Genomic DNA, 18,036 nt, shown 5'->3' with positions numbered 1-18,036 from the left:
CACCACCACATACAAGTTCTCCTCCAAACCACTCAGCATCCTGATGTGGAACCATTTCTTTATGGTCATTGGGTTAAAGTCCTGCAAATCCCACTCAGTCAGTACTGTCGGTGTACAGAGACTGCAGTGATTCAGGAACAGAACTCACCACCAGTCCTCATGAGCAATTGTGGATAGGCAATAAATGCTGGGCCAGCCAGTAATGCTGGCATTTTGTGAATGGATTTTAACAAAAATTCACAATGCTTTTCAGCCTAACTTTTGAAAAGGCAGGGGTCCACATGCAACAGCAAGTGTGAGATAACCTTGTTTGGCACAGGAAAAAACACGCATAGTGTTATGATCCTGATAGACATGAATTCCACCTGCACCAGAAACCAGAGATACTACACCCAACCAAGTGTCTGGAACAGGCCTGAATTTCATCTGGATTACATGTCATTCCTTTAAGATTCAGAATCTGACTGTATTGGCTCTACTGTGTTCACATGTTCTGTCACTAGCATTGGCCGTTCCTTTTAGATTTGCACAAATATCTGCATTTTGGCTGTGCAAATGTGTGATGGTGTACAGAAAGTATTCAGTTTTCAATGACAAAGACTTGCACACAGTTTAAATAAGAAATCAACAGACGTTGTGGGAAGTTAAAATCCATCCAGACCATGTCCAGAGAGTGAGTGAAATACCAGAATAATTAACTTTCCAGGATTCAAGCATAAGTAATTTATTCCATTCTTTCTACTGCTTACAGAAATCCATGGTAATGTCTGATACTAAAGGCCATCATTCTTTCATCTGGTTTCTTTATGGTCAGTTGATTATTTGATTGGAAAAGAAGACATAAAACTGTTCCTTTGCCATTATTGCATTGCAGTAACAGATGATTCGAATTATCATAACTTAGTAGTGAATGATACAAGCAGCAGATTTTGCTCCTGATGCCAATATGAACACTTGTAATAGGATCTCTGTTAAGAATATTGTATAAACTACGTGAACTTGGCCACTGGAATTTACAATCTTAGTTGAAATGCTGCTCAAACTTCTTGTAACCATATCATTATGTGTTCTGTACTTATTTTTATATATAAGCCACTAATCTAGAAGTCATACTTATATTTAGACAATGCCTTTATTGTAGTAAAAGTAATTTCCTAAGGAACTTCATAGTAGCATTATGATGCTAAGATTGACACTGAGTCACATTAGACAATATTAAAGTGAAATCCTTTGTAGATTTTAAGAAGCATCATATCCTGATACATCACTGTCTAATTTGCATACTAACAATATAAGTATAATATCTGAAAATTTGAATCTAAAATAAACAATATAGGCATGATGAGAATTGTCGCTTCTGGGAAAAATAGAGGCTGGTGCAAACCTGAAGGGCTGAATAGCCTCTTTCTATGCTGTAACTTCTCCATGGTTCTGTTGGCAGAGTGTTGAGGTTTGCAGCAACACAACCTGTTCACTTATCTTGCCAAGATCTTATAGCTGATTTATGTTACATTTTATTTTTAAATAGGTACTGCTACAAGCTGTTCCTCCTCTCAATATAATTGAAATTAACAAATAACATTGTCTCTTACATTAAGATGTTAAAAATAGGGAAAACTGATTACTTCTCTGACTCTTCGTTTTCTCCAACATCTAACAGGTTACTGAATCTGAGGCATGTTTTCAATCAATCATCCTGATTAATCAGACCTGATTAATCCTGTCTCTGCACCCTCCTCTCTCCCACAACCCACCCAGCCCATCACGGTAACATGCTATACTGTATTCCTCAACATTGTCCTTTATTTGCACAGTTATTTGATTCATTGCTGATGAACAGACCATAAAGGTATCAAAAACCTGGTAATTTGAAAGATAAGAACAAAATTCCAGAAATTTGCAGTCCATCCACTACCAAGACAGAACATAGATTGTTTGTCTGACTAATTAGTGAAATAACTTATGGAGTACAATGTACGGCAAGATATTGGGCAATATAATTGCTGAGGAGAATAGGGTTCCTGTGGTGCTGTTGTACATCCCTACCCCTGAGCCAGAAACCAGGTCTCAAATCCCACCTCACCAGACGTGTGTAAGAACATCTCTGATCAGGTTGATTAGGAAAAATCTAACCGCTGGTTGAAGTAAGGATCTCGAATACATTTCCTGATGACCTGTCTGCCTCTGCCTGTGACAGCAAAATGTTACAGGTTCACAAATACAGTGCATTGAGGATGGCGTAAGCATATCTGGTGGTGTTCAAGTGGAAAATGCCCAGCCAAAGGCAGAGCCCTGTTTGAACTGCCAGATAACAGCAAAGTAGTGGTAATTTCATCCATCTGAATTCTGGCTCCTGTAAATGCCTGCGTTTATCAGCTGTGACTCAGTAGGTCTCTCTCTGCTTTCTGAGATTAGCAGGTGCTGAGTTTTACAGTTGCACTCCACAGCACAGAATGCCGTACTACGGTAAGGGCTTGCCTTCTATAAGTTTTTTTTTCACTTGAGCGGTGCAATGTCTACTGGTCTTCTCCAGTGGGTTGAAAGAATGGTCTGGCAACATTTGAAGATGGAGATGGGGAGTGGCTCTCCCTTGCCGCTTCTGAAGAACGGTCCCGACCCGAAACGTCAGCTCTCCTGTTCCTTTGGCCTGCTGTGTTCATCCAGCTCCACACCGTGTTATCTCAGATTCCAGCCTAGGTAGTTCTTACTATCTCATATTGAATCTTCATCCAACTCAGCCCAACATAGACATAGACAGAAAGTGCTGGAAAAGCTCAGCAGGTCTGGCAGCATCAGTAGTGAGAAATCAGAGTTAACGTCGAGTGACCCTGAGAACTCAAGAGATCAACTCAGGTCACCTATTGGTCGGTGCTATGTGTAGGAACCTGCTGAGGACAAATTGAGGGCTGGAATGTGAAAAACAAAATCGGCCGATAGAGAGCTTTGGGGCTGCTCAAGGTCAGGAAAGGCTCTCGTCTTTTTTGGGGAGAGAAAATAAAACCGCAAGTGTCTCATGACGAAAAGCAGAGAACCGGCGGCTCGTCTTTGACAAGCGCTGGCATTATCTCGCCAGGCTGCAATATTTACAACCAGGAACTGCTGAAGAGGAAGGCTTTAACTTCAGTCGTTTGGGGGAGGGAATCCAATGAAAGGAGAGTGCGTAAGTTTCTTATTCGTCAAATTGCTTGGTGACTTTCTGCGGAAATTGCACTGTCATCGTTCAATTTCACCTTATTGAGAAGTGTTGCGTGTTTCTGCATCAAACCTGTGGGCCGTGTCCTGTGCCATGCTCCAGTTTTGATTTTGCGTCTACACACTCCCAACGCCGGAGAAACGGCGGCCTGAAACGCAGCACGTACCAGCATGTGAACTTACCCCGAGTTTGCAGCCCTGGGTTCCTCTTTGAAGCCAATCGCGTACGGATCATGGACTGAGTGAGCGAGTGAGGTAGGTGGGCGAAAGTTGCGATATCTCTCGCTTGTTTTGTGTTGATGTTGATGTCAGTAGAGGTCGCCCTCCCTCCCCCAGCCAATGCAAACGTGACGGGCAGCACGATCCTCAGTGGTAGGAGCACTAGACATTGATATTGGCAAAGATCACCCAACACAATAAATCCCCGGGAGACCTTCACACACAGACACACACACGTAAAGTCCATCGTTACAAATTTGGGATAGAGAGAGAGAGAACGTGCATCCTGAAGAAGAGGCATATCGAACTGAACCTATTAACTCTTGCATTTCTCTCCACAGATACTGAGTTTCTTCTGCACTTTTACGACCAGAGAAAAGAGGAACAGGAAGAGGCCGTGCGGCCCATTGTGTATGCTTCTCCATTCAATAGGATCATGGCTCATATGACATCCCTCGCTTCCACTTTTCTGCCCCGTCCCCATAACCTTTGGTTCCTGTGCTGATCCACACTCTATCTCAGCATGAATCATACGCAAGGACTCTGCCCCTGCAGCTCGCTCTGGCAAAAAATTCCAAACACACTAAACCCTCAGAGAAGAATTTTTTCCTTATCTCAGTCTTAAATTGCAATCGTTTTATTTTGGATTATGCCCTAGGCTCTCCCATGAGGGGAAAACATCCTCTCGGTATTAATCCTGTCAGGCCCTCTAAGAATTCCATACGTTACAATGCCATCACGTCAGTTTTTCTGCGCTTTTCATCCCTCTTTAAAATCAGATCTGCAGAACCCTTTGCTTTTATTTAAAGGTGAAATGTACACCCATCAACAATGTTTATTGGGAGCTTTCCCACCAGGGGGTGGGCAATGATGTGGATTCTGTCCAATTGAATTTTTTGCTCTATGGATGCCTCATCCGTATCTGTAACCTATTCCTCCAAATGTGATTGCAGCAAGGCTATCCCGGGTTATAAATCCTCAGCTCCGGCCACCGTGGGGCTGAATCTCCTTGGGCTTCACATGCGTAGATTTACCTTCAGCGAATCCTGGTCCCAAAGGGTTTAAAAAAAAACCCTGGTGATTTGGACTGAAAATCCACCCAAACCACTCCCCCAGCAACTTTGACGCTAATGATGTGAAGGAAACTTGAGTGTCCCGTTCTGAGGAAGGGTCACTGCACCCGAAACGTTAACCCTGCACGGATGCTTGCCGAGCCTTTCTATTTTTGTCTCTGTTTTACAGCATCTCCGCAGTTCTGAGATAACAAGGTGTACAGCTGGATGAACACAGCAGGCCAAGCAGCATCAGAGGAGCAGCAAGGCTGACGTTTCGAGTCTGGACCCTTCTTCAGAAAATCCTTTCCGCAGTTCTTTTTGCTTTTTTTTATTGAGTGTCTTGGGATTAGACTGCCTTTTTTTTAGTAAAAGAAATCCCTTGACCCAGCGATTGCTGAATTCTCTCCCTCCTCCATCTCTCTCCGCCCCACCTCCCAAGCTCATCCAGGATTCACCCTCCCATTTCTCAGGACAAGAGATCTTAGTATTTGCAGTGGGAGGAGCTGGGGGAGGGGACGTTTTTCTGCCTTTCTGATTTGTGGCTGCCTGATGTTGAGTGGCGGTTTGGGAGGGGGGGTTGGTGCGGTCAGCAAGGTTATGCTTTAAGTTGTCTGCTGCTTCTTCAAATACAAACTGGACCCGTCCTCTTACTGCAGCTCCCTGGCTCATCTCTCCACAACCTTCACTAACCAGCTAGCTGGAACTCACCTTCCGCTCGCTCTCAGCGTTGTCATTGGCGTCACTAAGTTTGTGTGCAGGCTGCTTGGATTTTCTTTTTCCTTCTGTCTCTGGTCGTTTCATCCCCCCCGTACGGTGTGTACAAATGATGTCTGCAGTCTCGGTGCACATTTATGAGAAACCCTATCCACCACACGCATAGATACAAAATATGGTGATAGCTCTGCATTGCAATTGCTGCCGGGGTTGAATTTTTTTTGTACAGATCCCTCTGTAAAATCTACCTTTTTCCACCCCGGGACTCCTCAGTCTGTGCCTCATGGAGAAGTCGGCCGCCACCTCAGGGCTATGCATGCCGCGGAATTTCAGCTGCATCGCCGGTTTGTCAGGGAGCTTGGCCGAGGAGTGTGTCCTGGCCTCGATGGGAGACGGGGAGAACTGCAAACGCCAGGGTCAGGCCGACAAGCAACGCAGCCGGGAAGGAGCCAGCGGCAGCAACAAGACCCCGAGCCCCGGGCAGAGGAGACGGGCCAAGTCCCTGCCGGCTCCCGGGGGCCGAGCGGTCACCGTGCTGACCCGGGCAAGGAGCAAGAAGGTTCGCTTCGCCGACTCGCTGGGTCTGGAGCTGACCACCATCCGCCACTTTTGCGACGCCGAGGTACCCCACGTCCCCCAGAGGGTGATGGCCAGGCTCCGGGAGCAACCCCCCGACCACCTGCTCAGCAACAACATGATGGCCATGTTTCTGGACAGTCCCACTCGCCTCCTGGAGCCCCTGTTCAGCAACCCGGGCAGCTCGCCTGACTTCGAGCACAGGCTCCGGCACGACCGCGTTTGCCTGGAGAGCATCTCCACCGACCAGTTCAGCGTCCTGGGGCTGGTCAAGGTGGTCAACATTGCCTACGAGAAGCAGGTGACGGTCAGGTACACCCTCAATCAGTGGGACTCCTACATGGACGTCGCTGCCGCCTACGCCGAGCAGTCCGCGGACCGGAGCACGGACACTTTCTCCTTCAAACTGGTGGCCCCCGTCTTCCTTGACACGGGGGGCACCCTCCAGTTCGCCATCCGTTACTTGGTGGCGGGCCGGGAGTACTGGGACAACAACAAGGGCTCTGACTACCAGGTAAGAAGCCACAAGTTCAAAATCTCCCCACCAAAAGACTGGGAAAACGGCTGGATCCACTTCATTTGAAAAAAAAAGGGGCAAGAAGATGTTCCTATCTCTACCAGAGCCTGTACTATTAATTTAGCATGTCATTTGTGGTCACGATGAGAGATGAGGTTCTAATTTTGTTTGTTTCAAGCTCTTCAACTGTTATCACTTTAAAAGATGGACATTAATTCAGTTTTGCGTTTTTTAAGAAAAAAGAAAGAACTGTTTTTATTGGGAAAGTTGGTCACAATTTTTTAAAGTCAGCAGTTAACTTGAGTTTGTTTTTTGTTTGGGAAGGGATTCCTGTGTTTCTCCAGCACTTTAAAAAAAAATTTGCTGATGTTTATGTGACCAGGTTTTCCTCAGCACCAATGAGTAACAGGAAACCTATGCAAAGAGAGGAAAAATATGAGATCACGTCCAGTCTACAGCCATAGATCGATAGAGATAGGGGTTAGCTTCTGTTGCAGAAGGCATCTTAGACGTGGATAATATTTTTAACTCTTTTTAATGCACTTTGCAGTTCCAAAGTGACACTTTCTATTCATTGTACAGAGACCAATGTAGCTCATTCTCAAAGCATAATACGACTAATAGCATTTTTATAGAAGAAAAAGTGTCTTAGTAAACCATTAAGTTTTCACTTCTGCAAGCATGCTATAAGTCATATCAACACACACCATGAAGCTATTTCCTCCAGCTTTTATCCCTTTCCAGTGACTGGCTGTAATCCAGAGCTGTGACCTGATTAACCTTTCAGTATTGAGAAAGGCACTGTCAAGGAGTTAAATATTGTTCTTAGGACTAAAGGGATCAGAGGGTTTGGGGGAGAAAGTGGGCACGTGGAAGTGATTTGGATGATCAGCCCTGATCATATTGATTGATGGAGCAGGCTCGAAGGGCTAAATGACTGACTCCTAGTCCTGTTTTCTACGTTTCTATAACAATGAAGGCCAAAGCAAGTTGATTATAATGACGTTGAGGAAGTTAGGAGAAGGGGAAGTGGTGCCAAATGTAGATGTATTAGATGAAAGTTTAAAGACTAGTGAAGTAAACTGCCAGAGAAACAAATTGTAAAAAGGTTACAATGGAATCGATAGTTAACCTAATACTTTTTCAGTCAGATGACAGATTTAGATCTGGTAAAATAAAAGTATGTGCTTTGATTAGTCCAAGTTCTGGGACATTTCCATTTCTAGAAATGGTATGGTAAAGAACATAACAGAGGATATTAGGAGTTTGAGAATTTAAGAAAGTCGGCGCACATAGAAGTTGTGTCCTGTTGCAATGGTGTGGTTGGGGAAAGAGAATAGACAACACTATGCTGTGCACATTCTTTGATGAAGATATAAATGTCTTTTCTATGACTGGTTTTAATTTATTCGCTGTTAGAATATATTTGTTTACTTCTCAGTAAACAAATGCTTAAATTCTAAATAAAGGGAAACATTTAAACAGGTGTCAGTATTAGTTTAACTCCAGAAATAATCTCTTATTGCATCTGTTGCCCTGGCTTGTAAAATGGTCTGTTCCTTGCAATGTCACTGTGTCATTGTAAAAACATAAAGTGCACACTTGTGTTGGATGAATCTCCTGGAAAATGCTGCATGTTTTATTTTTAACCCCTATTTTGTGCTGGAATGGCCTCAGCATTGCTTATACCTTTATCTGTAATTTGATTCCGCCATTTCTATGAGGAAATAATGTTAGAGCTAAAATAACCAACTATATATTATACATGCATCTGTAGATGGAGGTGATTTTCTGATGCAGTGATAGTGTCTCTGCCATCCAACCAGAAGCTCTGGATTGAATTCTCACTTATTGGCCATTGGAGGTGCTGTCTCGTATGGTCAAGCAGGTTGATTATCAGCCTGTAAGTTCTTTCACTGTGCCTGATGATAGCTAGTAAGAGTTGGACAGTTTTCTGATGAACCATCCTGCAGAAGGCAAATTACTGCTGTACTTTGCTGTTAAATGTGGAGCAATCCTTGGAGATGAGGGCAGGAAAAATGATAGAAAGACTCATGTAGATGCACATAGCACATCTTAAAAAAAAACTGACGTAAGACCAAGTGCATTTGGCCTGCTATTGTGAGGAACCTCTCACCTGCTGTATTTTCAATCATGAATATCGGGAGGCTTAGCAAGGTGATATGGTGCTGACTGAATCCTTCATTTTATTTTGTAAATGTGATATACCTTTTAAAATGAAAACAAAATCCATGTAGTTGAGAGGCAAAAGCAAATAAGCTTGGATAATGTATATAGAAAGTGCTGGAAAAGCTTATCAGGAATGGCAGCATCTTTGGAGAGAGAAAAGCAAAATTAACAATTTGAATCAAATATGAAGTTTTCCAGCACTGTCTGTTTTTATTTCAGGTTTACAGTATTTGTGTTCATTCAGAGAATCTTGTTCTCAGTTTGTTTTTAGTGCTACGCTTCGGGTTTTGAAGTAATGTCGCTGGATTAGTTCTGGGGATGTGGGTTTGAGTCCTGCCTTGAAAGCTGGTGGAACTTGAAGTCAATTAAAATCTGGAATTTTAAAAAAATGCTGGTCAAATGGCACCATGTAACCATTGTCAATTGTTGGAACACCCATCAGGTTCATTGTAATGTTCTTTAGGGAAGTGAATCTGCCATCCTTATCTGATCAGGCCTACATGCACCTCCAGATCTACAGCAATGTTTTGAATCTTAACTACTCTCTGGACAATTAGGGATGGGCAATAAGTGCTGGCCTAGCCATCGATGCCCTCATTCCATGAAAGAATAAAGGAGCCAAGAAGAAGGTGCTGGACATAGACCCAAAGATGGGTTTACCTTACCTCCATTCCTCCTCCCTCCACCCTTCCGATCCTCTAGGCAAATGTTCCATTTGGTGTTTCCTTTCTTTTTACAATTTTGTGAGTAAAATATGAATCACAAGGAATTTAAAGTGCAATCACGGGCATATTTAACACCGTGGTGCTAGCATTACCTAACTGGATGATGCCTTGTTAAGCACTTTCAAATTCATCATTAGCACGGTGGCTCAGGGGTTAGCACTGCTGCCTCACAGTGACAGGACCTGGGCTTGATTCCACCCGCAGGTGACTGTCTGTGTGGAGTTTGCACATTCCCCCTGTGTCTGCTTGTGTTTCCACAGGGTGCTCAGGCTTTGTCCCACAGTTCAAAGATGTGCAGTTTGAGTGGATTGGCCGTGCTAAATTGGCGCGTAGTGATCAGGGATGTGCAGTCTAGGTGGACTAGCCCTAGTAAATGCAGGGTTATGGGGATTGAGTGGTGGTGCTGTGTCCAGGTAGAATGCTGTTTGGAGGGTCATTGCAGACTTGATGGGCCAAATGGCCTCTTTCTGCATTTTTATAGTATCTCTTGTAGCATTTTTACAATTCTATATAGCAGATCAGAGAATACTCAAAGGGCATTTATATGTATAATAACCATTAATTATAGCTACTGTGATATCATTCCCTCAGACAAATATCTGACTTATTATGGGAGAAGGTGTAAACAATACAGGTTGTATTCTAGCAGCAAAACAGGGATTAAAAGTAGGATGGGACATTTTCTTAGAGATTTTCATCAGACATTGAATTCTGGAAACTTTTTAAATAAATGCTTGGATTGTAATCACGAGTGTGAAACATGAAGGTGGACAATGTAATAAATTCTGCTTATGTCTGAATTTTGACATGTAAATCTTCTTCAGCTGCTGACTGCCTCCTGCTTATGTCTATACCTTTTGTATTCTTGTGTATGTAATGTAACTAGTAGCTTAAAAAGTGTTGACTTGTTTTCAACACCACATGAAATAGACCTGCAGGAATATTTTTTGTGTTATCATTTACATCTATGCAATCTGCAGACTGACAAGATTGAATCAGATTGGATTCTATTTTAAAAGAAAATTGAATTACTCAGTCTCCAAAATTTACCTTTCCAATTGAACCTTCCAAATTACCTTTACATATTAATGCCAGTGAAGGTCAGGACTTTTATTGCATGAAGAAACCAGAGACCCTGCATTGTTCTTCTTTATTGTTGAGAAGTTGAAGATGAAATTTTATAGACCAGTTTGAAACGTAGGAGGTGTTTTGTTTGAGTAAGTAAGGAGAAACTGTTTCCACTGACAGGGCTGGTCAATTATCAAAGCTAATTTAAGGTAATTATGAAAGGAACCAAAAGTGGCTAACAGGTATTTTTTTCATATGCTGAATTATTATCCTATTCTGGTATGCACTGCCTGAAGAAAGGAGGAGCAGACTCAATAGTAGCTTTCAAAAGTGAATTGGATATAAACTTGAAGGGGAAGAAATTCAGGGCTATGGGAATGGAATGGGAATTTGGAATAAACTGGCACAGACATGACGGACTGAATGGCCTTATTATAGTCATATAAGATAGACTGATTCTATGTTTATACCTGTAATTATAACTTCATGAATTTGTAGCAACTGATTTCGGGACTGTGACCCTTGTGAACTCTACATAATGTCAGCCGTGAACAGTTGGTCCATTTCAACAGAGTTGTTTCACTTAACCTATTTCATAAACAAAAGTTCCATTATTAAAAAATCCAGAATATTCCTCACCTGATTCATGTGCTTCCGTTACAAAACACAGTTCCTGGCACTGTTTGTGAAAGGTATCCTCAGACTAGTGTTAACTTGATATTTGTGTTAGGCTTTTGATGCGCTGTGAAGGTGCACTCCACATTGTTTAGCTGAAGCTCACACACAATTTAGCGCACAAGGAGATTTGCCATGTCAGTTTGCTTCACAAACTAATGGTGAGCGACTTGGAGAGGAACTTAGAGCTGGTGCTGTTTCTAGGCATCTGCTGCCCTTGTCCTTCTAGATGGAAGTGGTAGTGAGTCTGATAGGTGCTGTCTAGGCGGCCTTATGAATTTAATCAATGCATCTTGTGGATATATGGCTGCTATTGACAAAACTGAATTTACGGTTACGCCACTTGTGGGATTATCTTGCTGACTACTGTCAGAAATTGTTTTGAAACAATTGCTGGGAAGCAAGCCAATCTGTTCCACAGTTTTTGAGTGATGAAATTGACTAATGTGTTCACACAAATCCATTGCTACCCCCAGTTTTCAAGTAAATCTGTATTAAAACGTCTGCATGCTTAAAACTACATGAGTTTGTTTAAAGTTTAGCCTTTTGTTCTGTGAATTTTGTCAGAAGTCACATGACACCAGGTAATGGTCTTTGATGATGGAGCTATGCTCTGCAACCTTGTGACTTCAAATAAACCTCTTTGGAGTATAACCTGGTGTCGTGGGATTTCTGACTTTGTCCACTCCATGGCATCTCAACATCATGTGAATTTTGTGTTAGCAGTCTCTCAATTTATAGGCTTCTTGCCTGTTGTGTAAGAAAGTTCTTAGATCCTGAGCACCAAAATCCATACTGTCACGTAGGTGGAATACTGAGGGAGTGCTAAACAAATGGAGGTGCTGCATTTCAGGTAAAGTGTTAAATCAAAGCCTCTATTGCTCTATAACAGTATATTTATCTTTATCATTCATTCATGGCATCTGACTTCACTCACTGGGTTAGCATTTATTGCATCCCCTATTGTCCTTAGTGAAGTGACGATGAGCTACTTTCTTGAGTCACTGCAGCCTCTTTGGGGTACGTACCCCTACTGGCTTGTAGAGGACCTTGCAGGTGTCGGTGTTACCTTGTATCTGCTGCCTTTGTTTTATTCTAGGTGGAAATAGTTGTACATTTGGAAGCTGCTGTCTAAAGAGCCTTGGTGAGCTTTTGCGTGCATCTTGTAGGTAGCGTACACTGCTGCCACTGAATGTTGGTGGTGGAGGGAGTGGATGCTTGTTGATGTGGTTCCAATCAAATGGACTGCTTTGTCCTGGATGGTGTCGGGCTTTTTGAGTGTTATTGGAGCTGCACCCATCCAGGCATGTGTGGAGTATTCCATCACACTCCTGACTTGCGCCTTGTCGTTGGCTGACAGGAATCAGGGAGTCATGAGGTGAGTTACTCACTGCAGGATTCCTAGCCTTTGAACTGTTTGTATAGACACAGTATTTATATGGTTTGTATAGCCCAGTTTGTAGTCATTGTTAACACCCAGGATGTTGATGGTGGAGGATTCAGCAGTAGCAGTGCAATTGAATGTCAAGGGGGCAGTGGTTAAATTCTCTCTTGTTAGAAATGGTCATTGTCTGGCACTTTGGATATGGATAATAAATTAATGGCACAAATTTTGAAGAAGAGTAAGCAGGTTCTCCTGGTAATCTGGCCAATGTATATCTCAACCAGCAACACACAAATAGATTTTCTAGGCAATATCCCAGTGCTATTTGTAGAACTTGCTGTGTGCGAATTGGCTGCTGTAGTTCCTAATTCCCACGGGGATCTCATTGGCTGTAAAGTGCTTTGAAACATCAGGAGGCCATGCAAAGTGCTAAATCTTACATACAAAAATAATGATCTAAATGCTGTCTTAAAATTTCAGCCCGCCATTATGAAATATGCAAGAGGATAGCCAATAAAGCTATTTTCTGTGTATTATCTAGAATTTGCTGTGTTCTGATTGGATTTAAAAAAAGTGATCAACACAGAACATTCACTCTCAGCATAACCTGGCTTTAGCTGGACAAAAGTGATGGCCAGAAACTGTCGAACATTTCTGTTACCCTGTAATGTCAAAGATTTGATTTCGACCCGGATTAAAGGTAACAATAGTAAAATATTCTCAATTGCCAAATTCCAACTGCTCTTTACCCATTAGACCATAAGATGTAGGAGCAGAAGAAGGCTATTCAGCCCTTTAAGTCTGCTCTGCCGTTCACATCCCACTTTCCTGCCTTTTCCCTATAACCCTTGATTTCCTTACTGATGAAAAATTTGTCTGTCTCAGCCTTGAATGTGTTTATTTTGACTCTCATCCCTGAGCAGCCTGTGGATGGACATCAGTTAGCATGATGGGCCATCACAGCACTAGTGGAGTTAGGGTGAGCAGCTCTGACGTACCTGTGGCAATTGTAATGAGGTCTGTAGGTGGACCTCAAGAATATAGGGGGTGTTAATCTGGTTCAATCAGGGAGCCCCAGCTAACAGATAAGAACAGGAATGTCCTGTTCACTCTGAGAGAGCTGGATCAGTGTCAAGGACTCTCCATGTCTGCATAAAATTTGATTTGGTGATGGGATCCTAGCCACTGTGGAGTTATTTCACTATGAGGGGAGGTCATTCACTAAAGCAGTAAATTTAAAACTGTCTATCATGGTCAGACTTATAATGCTAGTGCACCACTAATCCCCAATCTGATCTAGCCAAAGAATAACTATGCTGTACCAATAAAAAAGATGCCATGCTTGTTCTGCACCTGTATTGAATTATGCCAGTCTGAAGAATAGTGGCAGAGATAAAATTGGACTCAGTGACAGAGATGGATGAAAATCCCTTTTAATGGTTATCTTGTTGGAAGTGTTTATGGATGTTTGAGGATGGGATTGTACTTGGTGTTGGTGCCATCGACAGCTGATGTTGAGAGTGTCCCTTTATTTCAGAAATGATCATTTGAACTAATACCCTAGCGGCATTTGTTATGGAAGCGCATGCCAGATCTAGACAGCACCATTATATTGGAGGGGCAGAACTAACTTCTGAGTCCAAGGTTAAACATTCCATGCAGTACTGTATTTCACTTGTAAAACTGTCATTCTGTCAATGTTGTAACATTAGTTTTCTACATATGTCTCACTTGCCCTAAGCACCTTAATTATTCTGAGTAATTGTGGCATATGTTGCCATTTTAAGAAACAGTTCAAAATAGGTCATTGTCTCCAGGTCTTCAACTTCATTCACTTCTGTAACAATCTGGACTTCAGTTGATTGTGTATTTTGTAATGTTTTTGGGAGACATGTCAAGCTGCTATATAAATTCATGTTCTTCATTCACATTTGAAGTATCCTGTGATCAGATTAACTAAGCAACTCTTTTTTTTGAGCGACAACTGTCACTGCAGTTCTTCGCAAAAAAAAAGGCTTGCAGCCTATTGTATGCAAGTTACTCTTTTTGACATCATCTCCCAGCCAACTATGTATGACGGCTCCATTGGTAGCACTGTTGCTATTAACTTATAATTTTGTGGTTCAACTCTCACACCAGAGACTTGAGCAAGCAAAATTGGCATTGTAGTACCATACCGCTGTTAGATGTGCCTTTTCTTTTAGGATTAAGCACTCAAGCAAGCTTCTGTCTGCTTTCAAAGTGGACATCAGAGAACCTATTCGAGGAAGAGTGAGATGTCAACCATATTGTCCTGTCCAGTTTCTGTCCTTCTTACTGACATAAGGAAGAAATGAAATCTGCTGATTGTCACTTTAGTGTTTGTGAGAGCTGGCCAAGTGCATTGACTACTGTGTTTCCCACACTGTGACAGTGACCACACGTCAATTGTTTCTTAAGCACTTTGGGACATCCCATCTTTGTGAAAGGCACTGTACAAATTTCTATTGTGTCGTTGAACCCAGAACTCTGCTTGATTTCAATGTCCAAAGATATTTGAAATCATTAATCAATGTAGACCAATTGTTAAATACAATCTGCACTTAAGAACTGAGGGCTGGTTGAGCAGCATGATGATTTCATCTGGGGAAATATTAGAGATATTACATATGGCCTGTGCTCTCTTGGGCTAAAAAATACGAAAATAAAATCGACCAAAGATTATACTTCTGATCTCTTCACATACCTTTAATGCAAACTGATGCTTGGAGCAGTAGGCCTGGGCTGTTGGGGAAGGGGTTGTGTGAAATGGGAGCTCCCATTATGATTAGCATCCTCAAGGAGAAGAGCGGCATGAATCTATCCGTGGCTTGTGATAGCTTCGGCATCAACAATCTATGTCACACGCTGCTTCTGTTTTTATTCACTCATTGGACATGGGCGTAGCTGGCTGGCAGCATTTATTGCCTGCTCCTAGCTGCCGTTGAACTGAATGACTTGCCAGGTTATTTCAGAGGGCAATGGAGAGTCATTGTTATGCGTCTAGAGTCACATGTAGGCCAGACAAGGTGAGGATGGTGATTTCCTTCCCTGAAGAACATTATTGAACTATGTGGGTATTCCATGGAAATTGACAATGGTTTCATGGTTATCAGTAGATTCTTAATTCCAGATTTTTTTTATTGAAGTGAAATTCCACTATCTACCGTAGTAGGATTTGAGCATGGGTCCTCATTATTGCTTTGACTGGTTTCCTCAATAGGACCATAGTGGATTTTTACACCCCTCCCATTCACTTCCCCTAATTTACTTCTTTGATGTCTAATTGAATAAAAGGTAGAAAAGAAATACAAAATGAAATTCTTAAAAAAAATTGTTAGTAACTAGTAGTAATGCGGTGTTGTCGATATGCCCATCATAACATTTATGATGGGCTTTGGAGGAAATTCCCTGAATGTCACCTCAGGATTGGTTCTAGATTTCAACTGTTGTGAAGAGGTCATGGTATGACAAGTGTCAACTAGCAAAAAGACTTATGCGGATGGATTGCTACTGTATAAGATTAATCTGGGCCAACACTGTGCAATATACTTTAAGATCATGTGATCTTAATGCAATTTCTACAGAATGAGAAACTTGCATAACTGTCCAAGAAGCACTGTCTGCAGATCAAAAATTTGATTAGAAATGTATAAAAGAATATATTATCCACCCATTCATGAAATGTACATTCTCCTTAATTTTAGGAATTTAAGATGTGACTTGTGTTGTAGTATTTTAATATAATAAATGTCTGTATTTTTACATGTATGTAAAGAATTACATCTATTTTTTATAAATGAATCGTGTTAAATCAATGTGTTGTTTAAAGTGCATAAGTATTGAACACAAACTATCTATCTGCCTTGTCTTTATAATTCAGTATCCTGTTATATCTGTGTCAAGCAAAATCCACTCTTTTCATTGTGTAATTTATGAATTGCGTGCTCACCATTTTCATTAGATATCATTTTGCTTGAATTTTGATGGATGAAAGTGTATGAATTTTACTGTAGACTGAGCAGAATCTTCTTGTGGCATCGGTAGGGTTTGAGGGTGGTCTTGCCTGCTGGTTAGAGAGCTGGAAACAGATCCTTGTCACCCCCTTCTTTGCTGATCAGGCACAGGTGAGACCACCCATGCCACTTCCTCTGAAACCAGGAGCTTGGCTTGGGAGGAGGCAGAAGTTCTCAGCAGCGCCACAGGGGAGGCAGTGGCTGTTGCTGGAATAACACCCACCAGAGTCTCAAGGTGGAGATCCAAGCTATAGGCCTGGTGAAGAGGGTCGTGAGGGGGTTACAGTGGGAGAGGGTGGTGAGGGCAATTGCTAGCAAGGGTAAGAGGGGATGTCACTTAAATACCCCATTGCTCTGTTCAAGTAAATGTCCATCCTGCTTCCAAACCCATCACCTGTGAGAGAAGATCTTGCCTTTTGCTGCCCTATGGCACTGTTTCTGCCCAGTAGAATTTTCATGGCTAGCTGTTTGGGATGAATGTATGGTTTGCTGCTCGATGGGGAAAAATATACTGGAGAACTGTAACTGGCAAGAAGAATAAAAGTGAATCATTCACACAGACTTGTTTGTGTTTGATTTTGAGCTGTAGAAGATTTATCAGATAGGCAACCTCTATGAGGTTTCTGGGAAAGAACACTGCACAGTTTTTTTCTTGACCTACTGTCATAAATTATTTTATTTTAAATGTACCAGTAATGAGAATATTTTCATTGCTATTGCTAGTGGAATCTTCCTCATCCCGTTTTGTGTATTAAACCTAATTGCCCTGGTTGTTTTTCCTTGTCATGAGATCTGGCCTTCAGTTCAAAGATTTTTTAAAAATTCTCAGCTTTGGAGCTCTGAGCTTAACCATTTATCTGTGCAATAGTACATTGGCAAACTATGCAATATCAAATCTTAATAGCTATTGGTTCGATCAGACCTGCCAAATAATTTAAAGAACTATAGAAAAGCTGGCAGATTTTCCATGCAACGTTTTCCTCAACTGGGGTGGTATATAATTTAACTGTGTCTCACCCAGGTGACAACTATTTGTCTTTCTGTATGCGTGCATGTCAATTTGTAGAATGCAAATTTCCGATCTAAATATGGTATAAAATGCTACAAAATAATCCCTTGCCATCACGTGTCAATTTGAAGTTTTAAAGATTTTAGTGTTACATTATACTGCAAGGTGACTTTTATAATTATGGTAATGTTACAATGTTCAAACAGTTTGTGGTCTAATGTTCTGTTTGTATGCAGTAAACTTGGCCAACAATTAAATCCTACTAATGGGCACTTAAAAGTTCCATTGTGTTATTGAAGGTGGGAGTTTGCAAGAACCAAAACTGTTCAGTGGCCAAACAAAGCCAATCTGGTTGTATATGGAATGGTACCGCTGTATTTTCTATTTGTTCATTGTGAAAATATTGCTTTATATTTTGTACTTTGTGATGTCAATAAACTGTACTCCACTGAAATTCAAGTTGTAAGCATTTCTTCAATGTTGCCTGTCATTACCTCTGAGCTGGAGGCCAGGGTTGAAGTCACACCTGATGCAGAGGTGTGTGATCCCATCTTTGAACAGGTTGAGTAGAAAATCCTATTCAGTGTTGGCCCACTCTATAAACAGCCAAAAAGAAAAATATCATTCTTTACAAAAGGTCTGAGAGATCCCTAGGTAGATGATCTCAGCCAAGGTGAC

The 18,036-nt window shown here is 41.8% G+C and overlaps 1 protein-coding gene across 2 annotated transcripts; it reads left to right on the top strand.

The window, feature by feature from the left end:
- The first annotated feature begins 2,968 nt into the window (after positions 1 to 2,968).
- On the top strand, positions 2,969 to 17,796 carry LOC125459630 (protein phosphatase 1 regulatory subunit 3E). 2 transcript variants are annotated; one of them, XM_048546231.2, is made up of 2 exons: positions 2,969 to 3,447; positions 5,454 to 17,796. In XM_048546231.2, the coding sequence occupies exon 2, from the start codon at positions 5,464 to 5,466 to the stop codon at positions 6,337 to 6,339; it is 876 nt and encodes a 291-aa protein (XP_048402188.1). In that variant the 5' UTR covers positions 2,969 to 3,447; positions 5,454 to 5,463; the 3' UTR covers positions 6,340 to 17,796. The 2 variants fall into 2 exon arrangements, with proteins under 2 accessions (XP_048402188.1, XP_059507749.1); XM_059651766.1 differs by having other exon boundaries at positions 4,654 to 17,796.
- The last annotated feature ends 240 nt before the right edge of the window (positions 17,797 to 18,036 follow it).

Source organism: Stegostoma tigrinum, chromosome 16 (assembly GCF_030684315.1).
Source record: "Stegostoma tigrinum isolate sSteTig4 chromosome 16, sSteTig4.hap1, whole genome shotgun sequence".
Classification (NCBI taxonomy): domain Eukaryota; kingdom Metazoa; phylum Chordata; class Chondrichthyes; order Orectolobiformes; family Stegostomatidae; genus Stegostoma; species Stegostoma tigrinum.
This window is presented reverse-complemented; position numbering and strand designations above follow the sequence as displayed.

Bases quoted from the DNA above. Each gene is read 5' to 3' on its own strand.
- LOC125459630 (XM_048546231.2), top strand. From the start codon at position 5,464: ATGGAGAAGTCGGCCGCCACCTCAGGGCTATGCATGCCGCGGAATTTC.